This window comes from Tinamus guttatus, unplaced genomic scaffold (assembly GCF_059628265.1).
Source record: "Tinamus guttatus ecotype Peru unplaced genomic scaffold, ASM5962826v1 Tinamus_guttatus_pri_ptg000643l, whole genome shotgun sequence".
NCBI lineage: Eukaryota > Metazoa > Chordata > Aves > Tinamiformes > Tinamidae > Tinamus > Tinamus guttatus.
In genome coordinates, this window is record NW_028289177.1 from 535,684 (window position 1) to 557,009 (window position 21,326).

Here is a 21,326-nt window from a genome sequence, read left to right on the forward strand (position 1 = left end):
GCGGGACCGCCTGGAAGCCCCGGGCTGGCACATCCTGCTGCTGGACTGTACCAAGAGCACGGACAGAAACGTCACCAGCCCTCGGCAAGATGTAAATTCCTAAGGTGGGAATAAAAGGTGCTTTTCTCATCTCAGCTAACCCAGCAGCTTCCTTTCCGCCTGCAGAGCTGTTGCTTCCAGCGCGTGGCACCGAGGCAGCACGAGGGATGGAGTAAAAGGAATTCCGAATAAAGCTTCAGGACAAGGGCCTTGCTCAAGCCCTGCGTGTCCCACTGCGCCAGGAGGAGCGAGCGGAGCCCCCAGGTGAAGCAGAGCAGCCGGCTGGGGAGACCCGGGGCTTGCGGGTGACACCAGCCCCTCCTGACCCTGCTGTGGCTGCTGCAAACAGGGGCAAACACGGGCACGTGCAGGGGCTGCACATGGGCAAACACGGGCTGCACATGGGCACGCGCAGGGATGCACATGGGCTGCACACGGGCATGCACAGGGGGGGCTGCACTCAATCCCCCAGCCCAGGTACCATCCCGCTCCCCAACAACCCCTCCACGGTGGCAGAGAAGGTCAAACATCCCCTCCTTTTCTGCAATATTTATTTGGGGCCTGACCACAGAAACTATTTTTGCAAATCAGAGAACAGAAATAACATTTTAGAGTCCAAAGAGAGTCCAAACCAAGGCAGGGAGCCACAGGGGCCACGTAAATGTATAAAAAGCAGCATTATGACAGGTGAGCCCCCAGGTCCAGCCTCCCTCTGTTCCAGGAAATTCTTCTCTCAGAAAACCCCGGGCTCTGCCGGGCCAAGGGGCTGAGCTTATCTTGACAGAGTATTTTTAGACTCTGGCTCAGGGGAGAATCTGTTGATATAAACAAGTGTCGAGCACCACCCCTTGAAAGGGAAAGAGCAACAACTGAAGGCAGGACAGCTCCTGTTTCCCTTCACATCACCCACAGCCCCTGGGGAAGCACTGGGCTTTTGAAGGACACTTCCAGGAGACGGATGCAGCCTTTCAGGATGGCCTCAACCAAGCAGCATTGCACATGGAATGGTTTTTCCAGAGGCTCCCATCCTCCCTCACCCACTCCCCAACAGAGATGGATCAGCAGGACACACAAGCTGCCCCGGAGGAGCCCCAGGACGTTATTTCTCTTCCTTTGCACGCCGCCTCTCCTGCCGCTCTATCCTCTTCTGCACTTTCTTCTTCAGCTGCAGTTGCTTTTTATCCTCCAGCGTTTGCTGGATCTTCTCACGGAATTGCTTGTTTTTCTTCTTGATCTTGGCCAGTTCTGCCTTCCTTTTGGCCTCCAGATCTGGATCCTGCAATGGCAAATGCCAGGGTATTAGTCACAGGCACAGGGACAGTACCAGCCCCTTGCCAGGTGCCCACTCTACTCCCTTGCCCTTCACTGAATAGGCTGCAGAAGTCAGGCACTAACCCAGATTATTTTTTCCGTATCAGTCGCCCTTTAAGATAAATTTTACCTCCAAAAGGGAGGCAGACAAACTCGAGCAGTGAAGAAAGAACTGTCATTCCCTTCCCACATCAATGGTGTTATATCAGCTACTGATCAAAGCAGTTTACACAGCAGCAGTTCTCACCTTCCCTTCAAGGATCAGTTGTTTCCGCTTATTTATTTCTTTCTTTTCATCAAAATCCATCCCCTCCAGTTTCTGTCAAAGCAAAAATACAGCGGGGCAATCAGCAATCGAGCACCGCGAGCGATGCAGAACAGCAGGACTGCTCGGAGGATGAGCAGAGCCCCCCTCGCTCCCCCAGGCGCCCCGGCAGCCTGCAGCCCTTCTCCCCAAGGCAGCGCTCAAGGGAAAGAAGCCTCCGATTTCCAGGGCTCCGACCACAGGGCTTGCATTTGCACTTACTATTTCACAGTCCCTCCTGGTGATGTACACCTGGGTGAGGATGTCCAGCACAAAGCGCTCCTCCACGGAGAACTCCTGCAGCTTCAGCTCTAAACATTTACAGAACATGGTTCGCTACAAAACACAACTGCAGATCCTGCTGCAAACCAGCACAGTTCCACTGGCTGTCAGTGGCACTGTTGTCACTTGCTCTGATCCCTGTGGCTTCTACAGCCCTGCAACGCAGGATCAAACCCTTCCCTCTGCCCACAGTTCCCAAGAGCACAAGGTGCTGCACTTGTATTTCCAAAAAACAGATGAAATCTGAATCTCCACCAAACATCCACAGCACTGTGCCAGGCAGGAAGGAAAGCAGGAGCTGGTTGTCACAGAGCGAGCTCTCCAGACTGTTTCTCCTGCACTAGAAACAGCAGGGAGACAAACCTGCCCCTGCCTGGCACACACTGCAGCAAACCCAGAGCTCACAGACCCAAGAGCTTCTGCTCTTCTCCAAGCCTCGGCCACACAAACAGGGAACAGAGACCCTTTTTATATCAATGTTCCGGCTCACACATCCTATCTGTGAAATCAGGGCTGCAAGCACCACCGGTACAGAGGAGTGTGCATCACCCCTTTTTCAGCAGCACCAACGCTCCCTACTCACTGATTTCGTCCTCGATAGCGTGTACCAGATGGATGTCGTACTGCGTCACCATCGTAATAGCCAGTCCGTGCCGACCTGCAGGATGACAACGCTGATGTATGAATCTCGACAAGCAGAGGAGACGAAGCCTGATCCGTGCCAGCTTCCATCCATCCCCTGAGTCAGCCTGGCACGCTGCGGCGACGGGATGCTCTGAAGCAGGACCTTTATTTGCTCTGCAGAATCAATTAACCACTGGTGCAAACCAGCCAGGGCCAAGGTGAACCTAGGGCAGGCTGCTGAGCCAGGGATGTGAGCAGCTCCGACGCCGGCTGAGAGGACTGCACTGCAGCTGCCCCTTCCGTGAGCATCCTCACGCGTTTCGGGACACAGCCCAGCCCCGGGATCCCGTTACCTGGGACCGGGGTAACCCCAGGTTATCCCACAACCTCGCAGCAAACGGCACGTGGGGTTCCTGGCTCACCTGCACGGGCTGTGCGGCCAACCCGGTGAATGTAGATTTTTGGCAAGCCTGGAGTATTGTGGTTGATGACAACTTGTACTGTAGGAATGTCCAAACCTCTAGAATGCAGTAAAGGAGAAGGAAGTTGAAAAACACCATTCTATTACTCTGCTTTCCCCAATATTCTCATGAATATCGCTTTCAGTAGCTCCAGCTTATTCTAGGAAAAACCCTCTCCTCATACTGCCCTTCAACAGCCATAAAAATGGATGGCCTGATGTGCACATCACCCTGTAACCCACTGATGGCCTAACATTCCCTCCTGGGGACAAGCTAAGCCCCACAAAATCATTCCCCTGCTACAATACATGCACATGCTCCTGCTGCAGCAAACAGGCACAATCAGAGCTACTTCACCCACAAATTAGCTCGAGAATACAGCTAAAAAGCGTTCCATAATCACAGCAGTTTTCCATTACCTGGCAGCAACATCAGTGGCAATAAGAATCCTAAAGATGCTGGACTTGAACTTTGCTAAAGCTGCAAATCGCTGCCGCTGTGAAGGGGAAATCCGGATCAGAGACCCTGCTCGGGAGCCGCGTGGCCTGGGGACACAGCCAGACGTGTCCCTCTCCCCAGCCTGCCGGCCACTCACCTGCTTCATCATGGAGTGCAGAGCTACAGAGGGAAAGTTGAACTTCCTGAGCATCATGTTCAAGACCTGGCAGTCCCTAAAGGCAAAAATAGCCCTCAGCAGAAGCAAGGGAAGATCAAAGGGGGCAACGCAGCAGCCCAGAGCACTGCGTTTCTAGTCAGTTCTTCTGAATCCGACTGCCCGAAAGAAAGGGTGCTCATCTGCCACATGTCAGCATAGACTAAGGAAGCAACTGCTGCCCCAGCCTAGCAAGCAATAAACCCGAGGAAGAAACACAAAGCCATTTCTGCTGTCTACAGCAAGAGCATCCCAAGGAGCAGCTCGACTCACTTGCAGGTTTTGGTGAAGACAATAATAGACCAGTCTTCGTGCTCGTCCTGGAAGGTCTGGATCAGATGGACCAGGTACGCGTCCTTGACCATCTCCGGCACGAGCAGGTAGCGCTGGTCCAGCTCATCCACCGTCCGCACCCTGCAGCGAGGGGCACCACAAAAGTCCAGGTTTGACAAGCAAGGGAGGAACGTGAAGGAGACAAAAAACAACCAGGAGACAAGACAAGACAAGAGAGCGGAGGTCCCTGATCCGGGCCAGGTGGAAACTCACTCGGACGTGGCCTCCCAGAAGAAAGGCTCGTTCGTGGCCAGGGTCTTGAGCTCCTTCAGCGTATCGGTGAGCGTGGCGCTGAAGAGCAGCGTCTGCCTCCGGGCCGGCACCGCTGCCAGAATCACCTCCAGGTCCTCGGTGAAGTCGGTGCATTCCTGCTCCAGCAGCCGGTCAGCCTCATCCAGGACCTAGGACACAGAGCGGCCCGTCCGCGCTCGCTCCGAGGAGCCGGCAGCGGAACCGCCCTGAACGGAGCCTCACCAGGAACCGGAGCTTCTTGAGGCTGAACGTGTTGGAGCTGCGCAGGTGATCGGCCAGCCTGCCCGGGGTGGCGATGACAACGTGGGGCTTCCGCGACAGCTCCAGCGCCTGGGCCACCATGTCTGAAACGGGAGCCACGGAGCTTACGGCAGCCCAACGCCCTAGATAACAGCGGGCATCTAAACCGCCCTGCATTTAAAAACCTAAGGATTTTAAATCCATAATGGTGTTTGGGTAGTTTTGTAGCACCTGGCTATAAAAACAGACGCTTGCAAATAGGGGAACGCTCCCAGTTTAGGGATAAGTCACACAGGCTTCTATCCCAGGGCCAAAGAGTGACCCAGGCAGGTTACCCGTCCCCACATGGGTGCCGCAGGGACGGGCAGTTACGGGCGCTCGCTCGGCTGCTCCTGTGCCCGTCCCGGCCCCGGTGGCTCCCCAGCCGCGCGGGGCCCATCGGAGCCCCCGGCCCCATCGGAGCCCCCGGCCCCACTCACCCAGGCCGCCCACCACGACGCAGTCCTTGAGGCCGAGGGGCTTCCCCAGCACGCGGAACTGCTCGGCGATCTGGTAGGCGAGTTCCCTGCGCGGAGAGGAGAGAGGGCATCGGCGAGGGACACGGCGGGGGGACACAGCCGGGGGATGGGACACACCGGGGGGACACAGAGCGGGGACACAGCCACGGGGGGACATGAGGGGGGACGCGGCGGGGGGGGACACGGTGGAGACGTGCAGGAGGGGACACGGCGTGGGGGGGACATGAGCGAGGAAGTGGCAGGGGGGTCACGAGGGGGGACGTGCAGGAGGGGACATGGCGGGGGACGGACGGACATGAGGGGGGACGCAGCGGGGGGGACACGGTGGAGACGTGCAGGAGGGGACACGGCGGCGGGGGGGACACGGCGTGGGGGGGACATGAGCGAGGGAGTGGCAGGGGGGCCACGAGGGGGGACGTGCAGGAGGGGACATGGCGGGGGACGGACGGACATGAGCGGGGACGCAGCGGGGGGACACGGGTCTCCCGGCGCCCCCGGCACCTCGTGGGCGTCAGCACGAGGCAGAAGATGCCGTAGGGGTCCTCGGAGAGCGCCTGCAGCACGGGCAGCACGAAGGCCGCCGTCTTGCCGCTGCCGGTCTTGGCGCAGCCCAGGCAGTCGCGACCTGGGCGGGGGGCAGAGGTGCGGGGAGCCGTTAACGGCCGCTAAACGGCCGCGCGGCGCCGTTACCGGGCCACGCGGAGCCGCTGAGCGGCGCGAGGGCCGCTCCGGGGCTCACCCTGCAGCGCGGGCGGGATGCACGCGGCCTGCACGGGCGTGGGGCGGCCCAGCCCGACCCGCCCCGCCTGCTCCGCCAGCCACGGCGCCAGCCCCAGCGCACGGAACGCCGCCATGCCGCCGCCGCGGCCTTCGCTTCCGCCCGCAGCCCTTCGCTTCCGCCCTCAGCCCCTCGCTTCCGCCCGCAGCCCCTCGCTTCCGCCCGCAGCCCTTCGCTTCCGCCCGCAGCCCTTCGCTTCCGCCCGCAGCCCTTCGCTTCCGCCCGCAGCCCTTCGCTTCCGCCCGCCCTCACCCGGCGCCGCGCTCTCATTGGCCGCGCCCATGTAGCGTCATCGCCTCCCGGCGCGCTCATTGGCTGTGAGGGGGGCGGTGCCCGGCACTGCCGCTTCCGCAGACGTGTGGTGCGGGATGGCGGCGGCGCAGGGCGGCGGTGTGGACGAGCTCTTCGACGTGCGGAACCTCTTCTACCTCGGCGCCTTCCAGGCCGCCATCAACGAGGCGCAGCGCGCCAAGGTAGCGCGGCCCCGGGGGGAGCCCCGGGGGGAGCTCCGGCCGGGAGCCCCGGCCCGCGGCGGCGGCTCCGTGCGGCTTCGAGTCACATCTCTCGTTCCCCCCTCAGCCGTCCGGCCCGGAGAAGGAGACGGAGCGGGACGTGTTCCTGTTCCGCGCCTACATCGCGCAGGTGAGGCGGGAGGCCGTTACCGGCGGCGCCCGGGCCGGTCCTACCCGAGTCCTCCTCTAGAGGTGCTTCTTTACCTTAAAAAAAAGTGCAGGGAAAATCCTCCTTTATATGGTCTGTGAAATCCTGCTGTGCTTGGGGAGCGTGATGGGAGGTATAAAGTAGCGGTTTCCCTAGTTCTTATAGACCAAACCTTTGTGCCTGTTGTCTGAAACCTCTGCATTTTGTCTGTAATAGAGGAAATATGGCGTTGTTCTGGACGAAATTAAAGCCAATGCTAGCCCTGAGCTCCAAGCAGTGAGAATGTTTGCAGAGTATCTTTCCAACGAGAGTCAAAGGTAAGCGTGGTAATAAGTTACAATGCTCGAATGCTGTCTGTCAGGGAATGTGCTTCCCTGTGGGAAGTTTCCAGGGGGAGTGTGCTGTGTCTGTGCACTCTGCTGTCTCGTTCTGCAGTGAATCACCAAAAGTGGATTTTTAGGGGGTTGAATCTTTTTGCATTTTTTTTTTTTTAGTAATGAAATAACCCCAAATTCATACTGTTGCTCTTCTCAGGGATGCAATTGTTGCCGAGCTGGACAAAAAAATGGCCAAAAGCGTTGACGTGGCTAACACTACGTTCTTGCTGATGGCCGCTTCCATCTACTTCCACGACCAGAATCCCGACGCGGCTCTGCGCACCCTGCACCAAGGGGAGAGCCTGGAGTGGTGAGTGCGGCCGCGCGGCGCCGTTAGCAACGGCCCTGTTATCCAGGCAGGGTCCGGATCGTCTCCAAAACGCTTTGGAGCCCTTGGGAAGCTCTGTGGAGGATTGCCCCCTAAGGAATAAGTGGCTTGGAGCTTGTCCTATAAAGGGTATCAATCTCTAGCAATACTTAAGAATAGTGCGTATTCAGGGTTGCTGAACGAGCATTATGACCCTACAGCAATGGAATATTTAGGAAGCAGGAGCGAGCTTCCCTGTTCTTTGTCCTAGTGATTGTTCTTCCTGCTTTGTTGGTTTTCCTGCTGCAGGAAGACGTGTCCGTAGTGACTGCTGACATGTCCCTCTGCTATGCAGCAGGTTCCCCAGCAAAGCGTGGGGAGCAGTAAAGCCCCCAGCTGAGTCTGCCTTTGTTCTTGCAGCATGGCAATGATGATACAGATTCTCCTGAAGCTCGACAGGCTGGACCTGGCCCGGTAAGTGTGTCCCTTGGGTGCACCCCTTTGTTTCTAAGCAGTGTTCTTGCAGTGGGTTTTTAAAAAAGAAATAGTAATAACAGCCCTTGATAAGGGAATTTTGGTCACCTAGCAAAGCTTTAGCACCTGCAGCGGGTGGAATAAGCTGTGTGTGGCTGTGGATGCTCTGTGCAATATCCTTGTTCTCCATGATGCAGGAGCTTTGGGGGTGATAAAGCTAGATACAGGTAAAGGAAGAACCTCTCCCAGGCCTAAGTTCATGTGTTCTACATTGTGGTTCGAAGCCCCAGCCCTGGATTATTGTCTTCATTAAACAAGGTTAAATGGGGAGGGAACACTGTTCCACTGGTTGTTATTTCATCAAAATATAAAAGCTTTGGGCCACGTTACCAGGTTTCTGTGGCCGTTGTGCTACAAGGATAGACAGAGGACACTGCAGCCTTTTGTGTGTACCTGAAAGAACTCTAGAGGATCCGGTGTGTTTCTGCTACCCCTCCTGCTTTTGCCTCTGCAGCAAGGAGCTTAAGAAGATGCAGGAGCAAGATGAAGATGCGACTCTCACTCAGCTGGCCACTGCCTGGGTGAATATAGCCTTGGTGAGTGTCCTGGGGAGGGATCCCCAGCGCACAACAGCTCAGGAAACACTGTCCGCTTTGGAACCTACTTTTTGGTGGAAACATCAACCTTTTGATGGTTTAAGTGACTCTTGTTGCATCCTGTTCCTTTCACCCGCAGTCTCAGAGTGATCTCCTGTGTGTAGCAGAGCAGTAGCTCATTTGTCTCCTCTCTGCAGGGTGGTGAGAAGCTGCAAGATGCCTATTACATCTTCCAAGAGATGGCAGATAAATGCTCCTCCACCCTCCTCCTGCTGAATGGACAGGCAGCCTGCTATATGGCCCAGGGCAAGTGGGATGATGCAGAGGGGGTCCTTCAGGAGGCCCTGGACAAGGTATCTTCTGTTTTGTAGGCAGGCTGGTTTGATTTCAAACACCTTCTATAGGCACGTGGAGCAAAATAACATGAACCTGCTTCATGAAAGCCTTGCCAAAGCTTGTACTGTTACTGCCTATCTTCTCTTCTGCTTTGCCTTCTCCAATAAAGTGAGTTAGGAATTTGGTGTTTTTTGCAGCACTGTGCAAGCCCTTAAAACTAATCACAGTAGAGGTTAAGTCCAATAAGCAGGTGATTATTTTGTTTTTCAGGACAGTGGCCATCCTGAGACGCTGATTAACCTTGTTGTCCTGTCACAGCATTTGGGCAAGCCACCAGAGGTGAGACTTCCCTGATGACCTCGGGGAGCAGAGTCTGGTGAACCTGTCCCTGCTGTGGAAGTACATGGGGGTACATTGTGGAAGTAAATTTCTGTACTTGAGAGGAAGGTCTGGATGGAAAATTAGCTCCCGCAGTGTGTGTCCTGTTTTCACTGACTGTTATTTTTGTCTTGCTATTTAAGGTCTGCTTTAAAGTGTGGGGTTTCCACAGTTTCACTGCTTTTACTTAGGGCTATGAGCATTGCAAATCATGTGAAAATTAGATCATAACCCCTGAAACTGGGTTTACTCGAGTGTCTTGTTTTAAACCTTGACTTTTTTCATCTTAATACTTACATTTCCCTATCTCATCCCTTCAGGTAACAAATCGCTACTTGTCACAGTTGAAAGATGCACATAAAAATCATCCATTCATAAAGGAGTATCAGGCAAAGGTACTAGTCGCTTCTAAACATAAAAATGGATTTATTGTGGTGCTGTCCTGGTGTCTGATGGAACAAGGAGATTCTTGGTTAAACATGATTACAGTTTTGAGAGGGGCAAGTCTGTTCTTCCTCTGGTGTCATGAGAGATGTTGGGAGATGCTGGCCAGAGGTGAGACAAGGAGAGATGTGTCTGAACCTAGTGACATCTTGAAATAATAGTTCTGTGATTGGAATTCTTACCATCAGGTACACTTAAATAGGAGGGACATCGTTCTAAAAGACAACTTGGAGAGGAAACAGGAGGGTAAGGATAATAGGAAAGGGGAATAGAACAAATAAAAAAAAATGAGAACAACTTGATAGAGACAGTTGAGCTTTTTAGAATTTTTTATGCCTTAATAAAATGGGATCGTGTCTCTGGAGCTCAGTGGTGGTGCAGAGCTCATTAAATTTACAGCTGAGCTCCAGCTTTGTTCCTTTTGTTTCTGTTTTTGCCTTGAAGGAGAATGACTTTGAGCGGCTGGTGGTGCAGTACGCGCCCAGCGCCTGAGAGCAGCGCCGGGGCCTGGGAACGGGGCGATGCACGCGGAAAAACTCCCTCTGCGAGTCGGGCTGGCTCATCTCGGCGCAGTCCTGCGCTGCAGGGTGCTCATCTTGTAAATAACTTGTAGCCATTTGAATTTGGTATCTGAGAAGCCTGTGTTCTGACTTGGTTGCGTGTCTTGAACTCGGTTTAAATTACAGTGCGGATCCACAGTTTGCAACACTGTACCTTAAACATTCCTAATAAAGCCTTTTCTGGATCTGTGTGGAATCCAAGCAGTCCCTCTCTGAGCTCGGTCACACGTACTGAGGATGTGTTTGTAGGAAGAATATGAAGGCTTATTTTTTAAGCCTCTGCCTTCAGTACATGGGTGATTCCTGAATTATGGCTGTTGTTTCAGTCTCCAGTATCCCCTGAAGAAAGGATGCTGTTGGCAAGAGGAAAACGCTTCCCTAAAACAGGATCAGCTGTGAACTTAAGGTGGTAAAATCCAGAAGTTCATGTCTAAAACACTAGTTCTTCCCTTAACAAAGAACATCCTGCAGTTGCAGTTGTTGAAGCTGGCCCGTGTTGGAACACAGTGATTCAACATCACGTAAATGTGGTTTTCTGTAGCCTTTGACTTGTGTATGGTGTTTTAGCCAAGTGGCTGTGGTGAGTGAGGGTGTTATATGAGAAATGCAAAGAGCAGATGTCCAAGCGGAGCCCTCAGCTGAGACCTGCCCAGCTCTAATATTAATCTTTGGAGTTGTGCTTGGGGAGGGGAGGGGGTTTATGCTGCACTGTGTGTCTAACTGGCGTTTCCTTTGTGCCCACCTCCCCCGAGGGCTGTGAAAGGGCTCATTGTCCCTCTCCTTGGCTTGTTTAGTAAGCAGCTCCTTCCAGTGAGGGGTTATTCATGGTCCAGCCTTGAATGAATGTTTCCTTTGTAGAGCTGGCCGAGGGAGATGTGAAAGGGGCTTGTGTTTCCCCTGCAGCCATTACCCACTTGATGGGCCATGATAAATTGACTTAAAAATGTAAACAATAAAAGCAAGTGCCATAGTAGGAGCCAGGGCTGTCAGGGTGAGAATAGGGGAACATGTTGTTCAGGCCTCCACCAGGAATGAGCTTGTGTTTCTCACTGATGGCCCAGACCAATTAGAGAAGATGCAGAGAACCTGATGGCAAAAGGGCTCTCCCCAAAGCAGCTGAGATCAGAGCAGTGACTTGTAGCGGGCACAGAGAAAGAGAAAACAGGAATGGACTCTATCACCTTGGGTCAAGGTAGTTCCACAGGTGAGTTTTCCTGAGTGCCTTATGATTCTTTTTCTGTCCCTGCTGCTCCAGAGCTGCCATCCAGTTGCCCTGGGGCACAACCTGACACCCTTTGCCCCTCATGGTCAACGCTCAACTCTCCTCTGCTCCATGGTTCCTGTTGGGCCCTAGCATAACAAAACTTGGAGTTCCAGTATGTGAAGAGGATCTTCATGTTATGCTCGTGCTACTCCTCGCCGAGGCAACGTCCATGTTGGAGTTTTGACTCTGTGTGTGACTATGGGTGTATTGCATTTCATTTTAAAAATAGCCGGAGTGTGCTTTGTGTTCCCTCCTGCCAGGAGCGCAAACCGCCTGACCGGGGAGAGGGCGTCACGTCGTGCTCAGCTGGGGCTACCCCCTTCCCGCGCCGCTCTTTGCCTTCCCGCAGGTGCAGGGGACCCGCTCCGGTTCCTTGAGCCTTTCATCACTTACCGGGAGCAGGTGCCCAAGTTCAGCAGCGGGATGAAGGCAAAACAGCCCCTTTCTCTGCACACAGCTGCCCCTTGGCCCCCACATCAGCAAGACAGAAATCTCCCTGCCCTGCTGAGCTCTGGGGGAGGTTTCTTTCAGTTTTTAACCCCGAACTGCTACAGGGCACAGGGTGTTGAGACGCACAAACCCCTGTCCCACCTTCCTGCCCGTGGGTCCCTCGCGGCGCCGGGAGCGGCTGCACCGGGGCAGGCACCGCCGGTTTCCGCCGTTGTCTCCGCTCGATAGTGAAACCCCGGGCCTGGCCCCCCTCGCGGGGCCGGGCCGGGGGCGGCCCCTCCGCCCGGTGCCGCCGCGGGGAGGGGGTGGCGCGTCGCGTCGCGCCGCGTCGGTGGCGCCCGCCCCGCGCGGAGCCTGCGCGGTGCCCGCGGGGCCGTGGGCGGCCGGCGGGGCGAGCGCGGCGGGACGAGCGGCCATGCGCGGCCCCGAGCCCATGCCGGGCTACGGGCAGCTGCTGCGCCGGGGCTACGGCAGCCTCGCGGCGGCCGCGCGGGGCTGCGGCGACTGCGGCTGGGAGCTGGCGCGGAGGACGTGGGCCGAGAACGCGCAGCTCGGCTGGCGGGAGCTGCTGCTGGGCGCGCTCTGCGCGCTCGGCTGGACCGCGCTGCGCCGCCTCGCCACGCGGAGCATCCTCGCGGTCAGTGCGCGGCGCGGGGGGGGCGCGGGAGGTTCCGCCGCGTGGGAAACGCTGCTCCCGTTGCCGCATCCCGGGAGGGCTCCCGGTGCCCGGGGGAGCCCCCTCCGCTTCCCCGCGCTGCGTCCCGGGGTTGTTTCTCGCGTGGGGCCGCATTGCTGCGGGAGCATCGTCCGCAGCACACGCGGTGCGGGGAGCGCGGGTCGCGGTGCCGCAGTGCCGGCCGGGCTGCGGGGCCGCCGCTCCGGCAGCGTGAGCGGCCCTTCCGTGCGGTGCGGAGCCGCTGCGCTTCATTTCCTGCAGCGAAGAGCCTTGCAGTGAAACGAAACCTTCCTTCTCGTCCTGGCGGCACCGCCGCGGCAGGGAGGCTTCTCCCACGTTGCCTTTCCCGCGAGCTGCCGCAGACCTTGCGATCTTCCTTGGCCTTGCGAGGCCAACGCACAGAGGGGCTGTGTTCTGGGCCAGGTGACAATCCTGCAGACCCACGTACGGTGGCCCATGGCCCCGAGCAGCGCGCGTGGCTCCCTGCGGCTCTGCGGGATGATCTTGTTCCCTGGAGACGCTGCTCCCTTCAGAGGCTTGGAAAAAAAGCCACCAGGAGCTTCCCCTTGCCCACCGTAGTAATGAAGCTGTCAGAAATTGCTGCTTCCCTTTCTCTGCCCCGTCAGCTGCTGAAAATGGCTCTGCCTTGGCTGGTGCCAGGTTAGCAAGGACAAATCTGGGCCCCAGGTGATGCTTGTCCTGCGCAAAGGTCCAGTCCGAGGCCTCCGGAGCCATCTGAAGCTGCTAAAATGGCACGTGGGAAAGGAGCCAACATGACATGTTTTATATGGGACTGAATGGCCCTTAGTACCTGCATGGGCAGTGCCGAGTGCCTGGAAATGCCTCCGAATGAGCCTGGAGGCGCCTCCAGTTGCCCCTGGCGCGGGACGGGGCTCGGCTTCGCGGAGCGCTGGCGATCGGAGGCTGAAAGCAGCTCCCGGGAGGCCGCTCGGCGCCTGCGGGGGCTCTGCCAGCCCCGGTGTACGATTCCCCAGGGAAATGGGTCACAATTGGAATTGCAGAAGAACGAGGCGAGGTGGTGGGAGCCGGTGGCTGCGGCTGAACCCGAGCGCGCCGTGATGAGATTCCGTGACGGGCGATAGCATCGGGTTCCTCCCAGCGCGTCGGCGGAGGGGTAGCAGCAGCGAGAGGAGGCTACTTCATTGTTAGTATCATTAAACATCTGAAAATTTCCATTTATTCTGCTGACTTGCTATAGGAAAATTTGGAAGTTGTGGCTTTCCCCTAAAAGCTCTAGTGTTTTTTAAGAGATCGGTTTTTTTTTATTGCATGACTGCTGTTGCAGGTAGGAGAGGAGTGGGTCGTTCGGCAGCAAAGTTTCCATCACCCAGGGAGGAGGGAAATGGAAAGAAAAACCTCACGTTAAACCTCAGAACAGACTTTGTGCAAGAGAACAGACTCAGGTGCAAAGAGGGTCCTTCCTCATGTCACATCCTTGATGTTCTTGGCAAAACTGAGGCACTCGCGCTCACAAAATGAATTCATTCAGTGTCCTGCGAATGCCACCTTCCTGCGTGTTAGTTATAAATAATAGATCTTGCCGCTTGGATTGTAATTCTCTGCATCTGAAGAGGAAGTGAGTCTCACCACAAGACCTTGAAGTGCACCTTACCTCTCTGTAAAACAAGTGCCTTAAAGCAATATACGTCTTCCTGTGTCACCTGAATCATCCCATTTTCTTGGAGGGGGTGCAAGGACAGAGTTTAGGTTGATCACTCTTTTTTCTTAGGACCCTGCTGCAACGTCTCTGTCAAAAACCGCCTCACATCTGGGTAGAAATGGCAGAGCCTGTGGGTGCAATGGGAGCGTTTTGGGCAGGATTTGAAATGTGGACTTAGGAGCGCTGGGCTCGTATGTGGCTCCTGCAGGCGGGGATGGCTCCTGTGCAGGAAAGATCCCGGTTGGGCCCAGCGAGGGGCTGGCTGGGGAACGGCCCTGAGGGCAGCGGTGCTGCGGGCACGGACGTCCCTGCGCGGGTCCGAGGACACGGCGGCGCTCTGGGGCCTTCCCTTTGTGCCGCTGCTCCTGGTCCCGCTGCCTCCGCGCGCTCCACGTCCCCGGAGCAGCCGCGCAGGCGCCTCGGAGCCCTGCGCTGGGGGACACCCTGCGGGCAGCTGGATCTGCGCTGGAGCAGGACCGGGCATCTCCTTGGGAGCGAGCCGGGGAGCTGGAGCTCAGCAAGCCCGTGCTGGCCGGCTGCCTTCCGAGCGGGGCCGGAGCCGTCAACCTGAATGGGTAAAACTGGGAGCGCGCCCAGGAGACCCTGTGGCCCTCGGCGGCCCCGGGCCAGCTCTGCAGGTCAGGTCCTCGTGGTGGGCACTTCTGCCTCTCACCTTGATGGTGTTTGCCGGGTGCCACCTCTGTCTTTCGGGGCTGTGTTTCCTGCAAGGAAAGATGCAGTGAGAACTGGAATGTGAAGGACTCTCTGCACAGGGTTCTAGGCACAGAAATGTGCTGAGGCTGCAAAGCCCTCGGCCCTGTCGCCCCTTCCAGCGACCTGCCCAGGTTGGCTCCATCCTACGGTATTGTCAGGGCCCATTTTTCCAGGTTTAAGCGTGTCCCCAGGACCCAGCGCCCTGAGACCTGACCCGTCTCCTCCGCTGCAGCGAGCGGCTCCGAAGGCTCCGGCCCCGGCCCTGCTCCGCTGGCCCTCGTGGCACGAGCCCTGCCTGTGCACGGGGACAGAGCCGCAACAAGGGGCCCTTTCTGCTCCCGGGAATGAGGCTGCCGCGTCCCGGAGCGGGGGCCGCTGTCCCTGCGCCCGCGCGTTGCCCTTCAGGCACGACAAGGTCCTTGAGCCCCCGCAGCGCCGCGTCGGCTCCGCTCTGCCAGGGGTGAATCCGAGCTCCGAGACAGCCAGGAAGGGCGAACGCAAGTTTGTAGCGAGCGTCGGGATGTCCTGTTTGCTGTGTGGTTATCTGGAAACTTCCCCGGAGCCTAACGGGGCCGAGCTGCAGCGCGGGTGGCGAACGGAGGCAGCGGGAGGCTCCGTGCCCGGCGCAGGGATGGAGCCGTGATGGAGCTGGGGGTGTCGTGGTGTGCTCAGCTCGCTGCTGTTCCCCGTAAGGGTGACAGCTCCTGTCCTGGGCCCGGGCGCCTCTTCCCTTTGGGTTTAGAGCAGGTGGCGTTTGCCTGGACCTGCCCTTCCCCAGCCAGGGCTGGATGCGGAGGGGCTGCAGCCGCTCACGGTGCAGGAGCTGCAGCGCTGCCGGGCTGCATTAGAGCTCTGCTTGCTCGTCCTCATCCTCCGCACGGAGGAAAAGCTCCTGTGAAGCTGCCGCTCCGGCGCTGCGGGCGCCGCGCTCCAGCCGCTCCGCCGGGGAGGTCGGACACCGCTCGGCTGCTCCCGCGCTGGGCAGGTGGCCAAAGGGACGACCCGGGGGACACGAGTGCCTCAATTCGCACCCTGTCATGCCGGGCGCAGCAAGGACGCGCGGGTCGGGGCGGGCGGGCGGCCTCCCCGCAGTGCCGCAGGCTGCAGGGAGGGAGCGGGCGCCGCCGCGGGCGCTTTCCTGGCGCTCGAGCAGGGCTGCGGGCAGCGGCCGTTTCCATCTGGTTTCTCTTTCTGGAGCATCTCTTGTGGCGAATGCGCAGCCACCGCCTGCCCTGTTCCCTCGGCCGCCTTCCCCGGGAATTCCGAAGGGGAATCGGAAGAGGCCTGTGCACAAGGGCAGGGGAAGGCGCCGGGCCCTTTAAGCGCAGCCCCGTTACATCACTCGCCAGCAGCCCTGGGCTCCGCTGCTCCCGCGCAGCCCCCGTCACCCTTGGCAACAGGCATCTCCGCACCGTTGCCATGGGAACGCAGCTGGGTAGCGGGAGGACATCCCCGTCACCGCATCCTCCACCGCGGGGACAGGGAGGTGCCTGGGAGCCCTCCCAGTGCCCCCCGGCCACGCAGAGAGGGCCTAAATTCCTGGCACGTTTAGTGGCCACCCATGAGAATGGAGTAGCCCTCGCTGGGTGACCTGCCCTGCGGGTGACCATGGGGACGATCACGGTGTCCTTCTCCTTTACGCCCAGGGAGCTGCGGCACAGAGGGGTGACAAGTGCCTCGGCTGCTGACGTGCGCTGGGCTGAGCTCAGCATCCTAAAGCCAGCCCAACCGCAGGCACCAAAGGGACTGAATGAGTCGCCTCTTGGTGGCCCTGGGGCTCTCCAGCTTGCTCTCATGTGGGAGCTCTTCCCATATCCGAGCTGCTTCTGTGCTCCGCTTTATGGAGGCGGGAATAATTCATGGCCCTGGGGACTTAGTGCCTCTGCATTATTCATTCACCCTTGGCGCTTCCTCCCGTTTTTCCTGCTGGAGCCAGCCTTGCCAGCAGCGTTCCCAGGCAGGGCCGCGCGGCGGGGGGAGCCCTCGCTCCCGCAGGAGCCTTCGGCGCTTGGCAGGACTTGACGGGGGAAGCTCCAAGCTGGGAACAAGGCGCTCCCAGGCTGGGACAGCTCCGGCAGGGGAGCCCTTTGCAACTGCGACACGGAGAGGAGCTAAAAGCCGGGCCAGCCGCAGCCTGGGGACAGCTGGGGCCTTAATATAGCCCGGGGGTGCCGGGCGCTGCTCCCTGGAGGCCTTTAGTCTGCACCCTGCGCTGCGCCGGTCCCTAGGGAGCTACATGTAACCCCGGGGCGCTGCGTCTGCCGTGTCCCGAGGGCATCTCTGGCCTTGGCGGCCCCTCTTTCCTGCCGTTCCCGCGCGAGTGCTGGGAGCTGCGGGTTATTCGGGAGCGCAGGAGTTGGGCGAGGAAGGTTTGGTGTCAGTGCGGGCAGGCTGCAGCGGCGCCGGCCTCCCTCTGCTCCTCCAGCCGTATCCGAGGCGGCTTTGCCCCTCGCTCCTGGGATTACCCTGATTCCTGGAATACCCTGATTCCTGCGGGGCCTTTGAACCTCCCTGGGCTCCTCCCTGGCTGACGGTTCCTCTCCCTTCTCCTCGCAGCCCTTTGCAGAGTGGTGCAACCTGCAGCCCAAGGATGCTGCCAAGATGCCCGAGAGCGCCTGGAAGCTGTTTTTCTACACCTTGTCCTGGTCCTACGGCATCTACCTGCTCTTCTTCACGGACTATACCTTCTTCTATGACCCTCCCTCTGTCTTTTACGGTACAGTGAGGACGAGGGGCAAGGGGCTGGGGATGCCCGGGGCTGAAGGAGGGGACGGGGCAGAGCAGCCTGCCCGTCCCCATGGGCGCAGGAGCCACCCGCAGTCACGTCCCTGCAGGGAGGGTGTCACCTAGCGGCTGGTGCGGGCAGGGGACACCTGGCACTGCCTGGCGCTGCAGAGGGGACCCGCGCGGAGCAGCCCGGGGAGGGAGCCCGAGCCAAGGTTCCCACATGCAGGAGCGGGCCTGGCGCCAAGGGCAGGGAGGGAGCCAGGACTCCCGCTTCTCTCCCTGCTTTCGCCTCCTTTCTGTGTGCGAGGGCTGAGCCCCGGCTGCTGGCGGCAGCGCTGGTGCCGCCTGCCCGGCGCTCTCGGCTCTCCGGGGCCGCGGAGGCTCCGTGTTTGCGGCTCTGTCCTCACCGGGGCGCCCTGTCCCACCGCAGGCTGGAAGAAGGGCATGGAGGTGCCCACGGACATCGCCATCGCCTACCTGCTGCAGGGCAGCTTCTACGGACACTCCATCTACGCCACCGCCTACATGGACACGTGGCGCAAGGACTCGGTGGTCATGCTGCTCCACCACGTGGTCACGCTGACCCTCATCGCCTTCTCCTATGCGTTCAGGTGAGGCCGCAGCCCCTCCGTGCCCACGTCCTGGCCTTTGCCGGGGGGATTCCTGCCAGGCTGGAGCAGCTCCCCCCTGCTCCGGGCTCACCCGGGCTCAGTGGCAGCTCTGGAGCTGCTGCACGGCGCGAGAGCCGCCCTGCAGCGCATTGCACGCTGCGCCACGCAGGCCTGTCCGTCACAGCTGCGTTATCCGGAGCCTGTCCGTCCCCGACGCGATCCGTGCGCCCCGGCTGCCAACACTGACCCTGTCTCACGCATCTCCCTCCCCGGCCTCTTTCCCGCAGGTACCACAACGTGGGCATCCTCGTGCTCTTCCTGCACGACGTCAACGACGTGCAGCTGGAATTCACCAAGCTCAACGTCTACTTCAAGCACCGCGGCGGGGTTTATCACCGGCTCAACGACGTCATCTCCAACATTGGCTGCCTCACCTTCAGCGTCAGCTGGTGAGTTTGTCCACCGGCCTGACCCTCATCCCGCTTCCAACCGTCCCTGCCAGCTTTTGCAATTCCCCTGGTGCCCCAGGGTACAGCCTGCTGGTTTTGTGTGCATGGGAACAAGCCGTTTCTATAAACTGTTTGGGAAGAGGTTCCTGCCGAGCCTGACCCCATGCTGGGCTTGGAATCCTTCTGTAGTCACTTTGCCGTCTGTCACCACAGAAGTGCCTGTGAAATCTCACTTGCAGCATGACAAATGACCCCCGGGGAGGAGGAGCTCTTGCCATTTTCCCACTCGTTTGATTTTAGCAGCAAGAGGCATTTCTGCAAGAAGGAAAGAGGACAGGGTTCTGTCCCAGATTCCAGCCTGGGTGTCCCTCCTGGGGCAAGGCAGGAGAGACAATGAAGAGCAGGGCTGCGTTCCTCGCGGGCTGTCCCTTTTCCTTCCTCTCCTCAGCCTGCTCTGAAACGCAGGGGTGGCAACAAGACCCTGGCTCTGAGGGGGGACAGCAGGGATGGATGGGACACGCGGGGGCCACGTTCCTGCCCCGTCCCTCCTCCAGCTGAGTGGATCCCTGCATTGTGAAGCTGCCTCACTACCCCGAGAAGGTCCCTTCTCTGTCCTGCCGTGTCTGCCCATTAGTGTTTTCCCTTCATTAACCCCTTTCATGGCCCTGGATGGAGCCCTGTGTAGGACCAGGCGTTCACTGAGCCAGGAGCGGGGGCTGCCGGCCGGGAGGAGCGGGCGAAGCCGCCCCGGGCCCCCGGTCCCACCGCGCTCCCTCTGCCCTGGCAGGTTCTGGTTCCGTCTCTACTGGTTCCCCCTCAAGGTGCTCTACGCCACCTGCCACTCCAGCCTGCAGGTGGTCCCCAACATCCCCTTCTACTTCTTCTTCAACGCTCTGCTCCTCATCCTCACTCTGATGAACATCTACTGGTTTCTGGTGAGTGCGGAGGTGCTCGGCAGCCCCGGCACCAACCGCAGCCCCACTCGGCTGCTCCCGCGTTATCCCTGCTGCCTTCCCGCCTGGGGAGGCTGTGCCCGGACGGGAGCTCTGGCAGGATGGGGCAGCCAGGGCCTCCGTGCCGGAATTCCGGCCGTCTGGCACCCGGGGATCCGCGAGCAGGGAGCGGCGCTCGGGAATGCCGTCCCCGCGGGGGATCCTTGGCAGTCGGCAGAGGCTGCAACCTGATAAGGGCGTCAATGCCTTGGCATCCCCCGAAGGCTGGAGGAAGGCGAGGAGGAGGAAGGCGAGGAGGAGGAAGGCGAGGAGGAGGAAGGCGAGGAGGCTGCGTGTGGCCACGAGCGGCCTCCCTCTGTGCCCCTACATCTTGTAGGACCCTCTGCCTCCCACTGAAGTGGGGACGTTTTGCTGGAAAGAAAAGCTGCTGCTCTAGGAAAAAGAGATTGGGGATAAAGAGTCCTAGAAGGGCTAAGAGGGAACTCTTCCTCCGGGTAAATAGAGGTGGAATAGCTGTAATCCTGCTAGCGGCCCTGCCTTGCCCTCCGGGATGTATCTTCTCTGCCGGGATGTCAGCTCCATCCCAGGGGAGCAGGTGACATCTCTTTGCACCTATGGGTGCCAAAGATGGGCAATCCGTATTCCAAAGATTGCCCTTCTGGGGGCTGAAGCACAGAAAGGCTCTGACTAGCAAATGGGAGTGAGCAGGGGGGTTCCAACAGCTCTGGCGCTTGGGGCTTGTGACCGCTGTTCCTCTCGCTCCGCAGTACATCGTCCTGTTCGTGGCCAAGGTGCTGATGGGGCAGATGCAAGAGGTGAACGACGTGCGCGAGTACGACGTGGTGGACAGCAAGACGAGCCGGGCCAAGAAGAGAGCGGGGGCCCTGCAGCTGCCGCGGGCGCTGAAGGACGGGTGAGTGCGGGGGGAGGCAGCGCCGGCGGCAGCCGCGGGGCTCCCGGGCCCTGCACCCGCACTGGGAAACGGCAGGATCCTTCACACAGGGTGCAAACCCTTGGTGCGGGGCTCAGGAAGAGCTTTGTGTCTCAGCATCCTGCTGTGTCCTTCTTCACATCCCCTGAGTCCTTATCCATCCCATCCCCGGCTCCCGTGCACAGCTGGGTGCTGCTCTCTCCGGGCAGCACCCACGGTCCATGCGACGGGTGATGCTGGATCCCGCAGGCAGCCGGGATGTGGCCGGCAGGGGACCAGGCTCAGATTGTCTTCCTGAACCTGCCGGGGTGACGTTTGGCTGCGCTCTCTCCCGCAGGACACACCTGAGGAACGGCCTCGTGAAGGACAAGCGGTTGTAGGGGCAGCGTCGCTGCTGCAGCCTGGCTGGATGTGGGGCCTGAGCCGGACCCGACACCCCCACCCCGCACATGAAGGGCACGAGGAGACCGTGTCCTGCCCCTCCGTGCCACTGAAGATGCCACTGGCAGGGCCAGGCCTCGCTTGGGGCCTGCCCGTGGCCAGGCTTCACCTGATGCCCATGGGCTTCTGCCACCACTCGCTGCGGGTTCCCCTGGGAGGCCGGCGGCTTTGCTAGCGCGGCCCAGGTAGGATTTGGAGCTGGCGTTAGGTCCCCTGGCCTTCCCTCTGCCCGCCGTCCCTCGGCTCTTCCCCGTCCCCTGTGGTATCCCCCATCTTTGTTGGATTTCCCCATGGACCCTGTCCGAGCAGTCCTGGGGGGTCCTTTGACCCCACTGTCAAACTGGGGGGAAACGGCCTCTCCTCTGTGGGCAAGGGGAGCCCAAAGCCGGCTCTGCTCCCGCTGCGCGGCTGGGACCCTGGGACGGGATCAGCTCACCGGAGCCGCGCGGCCCAGGAGGGGACACGGCCACGGAGCTGCCACGTGCGGGCCCTGCCTGGAAACC

The 21,326-nt window shown here is 59.3% G+C and overlaps 3 protein-coding genes across 3 annotated transcripts; 2 read left to right on the forward strand and 1 right to left on the reverse strand.

Annotated features, from left to right (window-relative positions):
- Positions 1-1,133: 1,133 nt before the first annotated feature.
- DDX49 (DEAD-box helicase 49) lies at positions 1,134-5,892 on the reverse strand. Its single transcript, XM_088535703.1, has 13 exons — positions 5,756-5,892; positions 5,518-5,641; positions 4,978-5,063; positions 4,481-4,602; positions 4,220-4,407; positions 3,947-4,087; positions 3,617-3,692; positions 3,441-3,517; positions 2,983-3,080; positions 2,520-2,594; positions 1,877-1,965; positions 1,598-1,669; positions 1,134-1,315 (listed from the first exon to the last, which is right to left on the reverse strand). Exons 1-13 carry the CDS (start codon positions 5,868-5,870, stop codon positions 1,139-1,141), a joined length of 1,440 nt encoding a protein of 479 aa, XP_088391829.1. The 5' UTR covers positions 5,871-5,892; the 3' UTR covers positions 1,134-1,138.
- A 270-nt stretch (positions 5,893-6,162) lies between these two features.
- On the forward strand, positions 6,163-9,876 carry COPE (coat protein complex I subunit epsilon). Its single transcript, XM_088535754.1, has 10 exons — positions 6,163-6,267; positions 6,374-6,436; positions 6,671-6,771; positions 6,989-7,141; positions 7,559-7,612; positions 8,127-8,208; positions 8,406-8,561; positions 8,815-8,883; positions 9,243-9,317; positions 9,811-9,876. The coding sequence occupies exons 1-10, from the start codon at positions 6,163-6,165 to the stop codon at positions 9,856-9,858; spliced, it is 906 nt and encodes a 301-aa protein (XP_088391880.1). The 3' UTR covers positions 9,859-9,876.
- A 2,164-nt stretch (positions 9,877-12,040) lies between these two features.
- CERS1 (ceramide synthase 1) lies at positions 12,041-20,762 on the forward strand. Its single transcript, XM_088535755.1, has 7 exons — positions 12,041-12,277; positions 17,268-17,427; positions 17,869-18,049; positions 18,337-18,498; positions 19,286-19,433; positions 20,219-20,364; positions 20,720-20,762. The coding sequence occupies exons 1-7, from the start codon at positions 12,056-12,058 to the stop codon at positions 20,760-20,762; spliced, it is 1,062 nt and encodes a 353-aa protein (XP_088391881.1). The 5' UTR covers positions 12,041-12,055.
- Positions 20,763-21,326: the final 564 nt, after the last annotated feature.

Bases quoted from the DNA above. Each gene is read 5' to 3' on its own strand.
- DDX49 (XM_088535703.1), bottom strand. From the start codon at position 5,870: ATGGCGGCGTTCCGTGCGCTGGGGCTGGCGCCGTGGCTGGCGGAGCAG. The intron at 4,603-4,977 runs GTGAGTGGGGCC...CTCCCGTTTCAG, and splicing joins CGTCGTGGTGGGCGGCCTGG to ACATGGTGGCCCAGGCGCTG. The intron at 1,966-2,519 runs GTGAGTAGGGAG...GTAAATGTTTAG, and splicing joins CGCTATCGAGGACGAAATCA to AGCTGAAGCTGCAGGAGTTC.
- COPE (XM_088535754.1), top strand. From the start codon at position 6,163: ATGGCGGCGGCGCAGGGCGGCGGTGTGGACGAGCTCTTCGACGTGCGG. The intron at 7,142-7,558 runs GTGAGTGCGGCC...TTGTTCTTGCAG, and splicing joins CAAGGGGAGAGCCTGGAGTG to CATGGCAATGATGATACAGA. The intron at 7,613-8,126 runs GTAAGTGTGTCC...TTGCCTCTGCAG, and splicing joins GACAGGCTGGACCTGGCCCG to CAAGGAGCTTAAGAAGATGC.
- CERS1 (XM_088535755.1), top strand. From the start codon at position 12,056: ATGCGCGGCCCCGAGCCCATGCCGGGCTACGGGCAGCTGCTGCGCCGG. The intron at 12,278-17,267 runs GTCAGTGCGCGG...TTCTCCTCGCAG, and splicing joins CCACGCGGAGCATCCTCGCG to CCCTTTGCAGAGTGGTGCAA. The intron at 18,050-18,336 runs GTGAGGCCGCAG...TCTTTCCCGCAG, and splicing joins GCCTTCTCCTATGCGTTCAG to GTACCACAACGTGGGCATCC.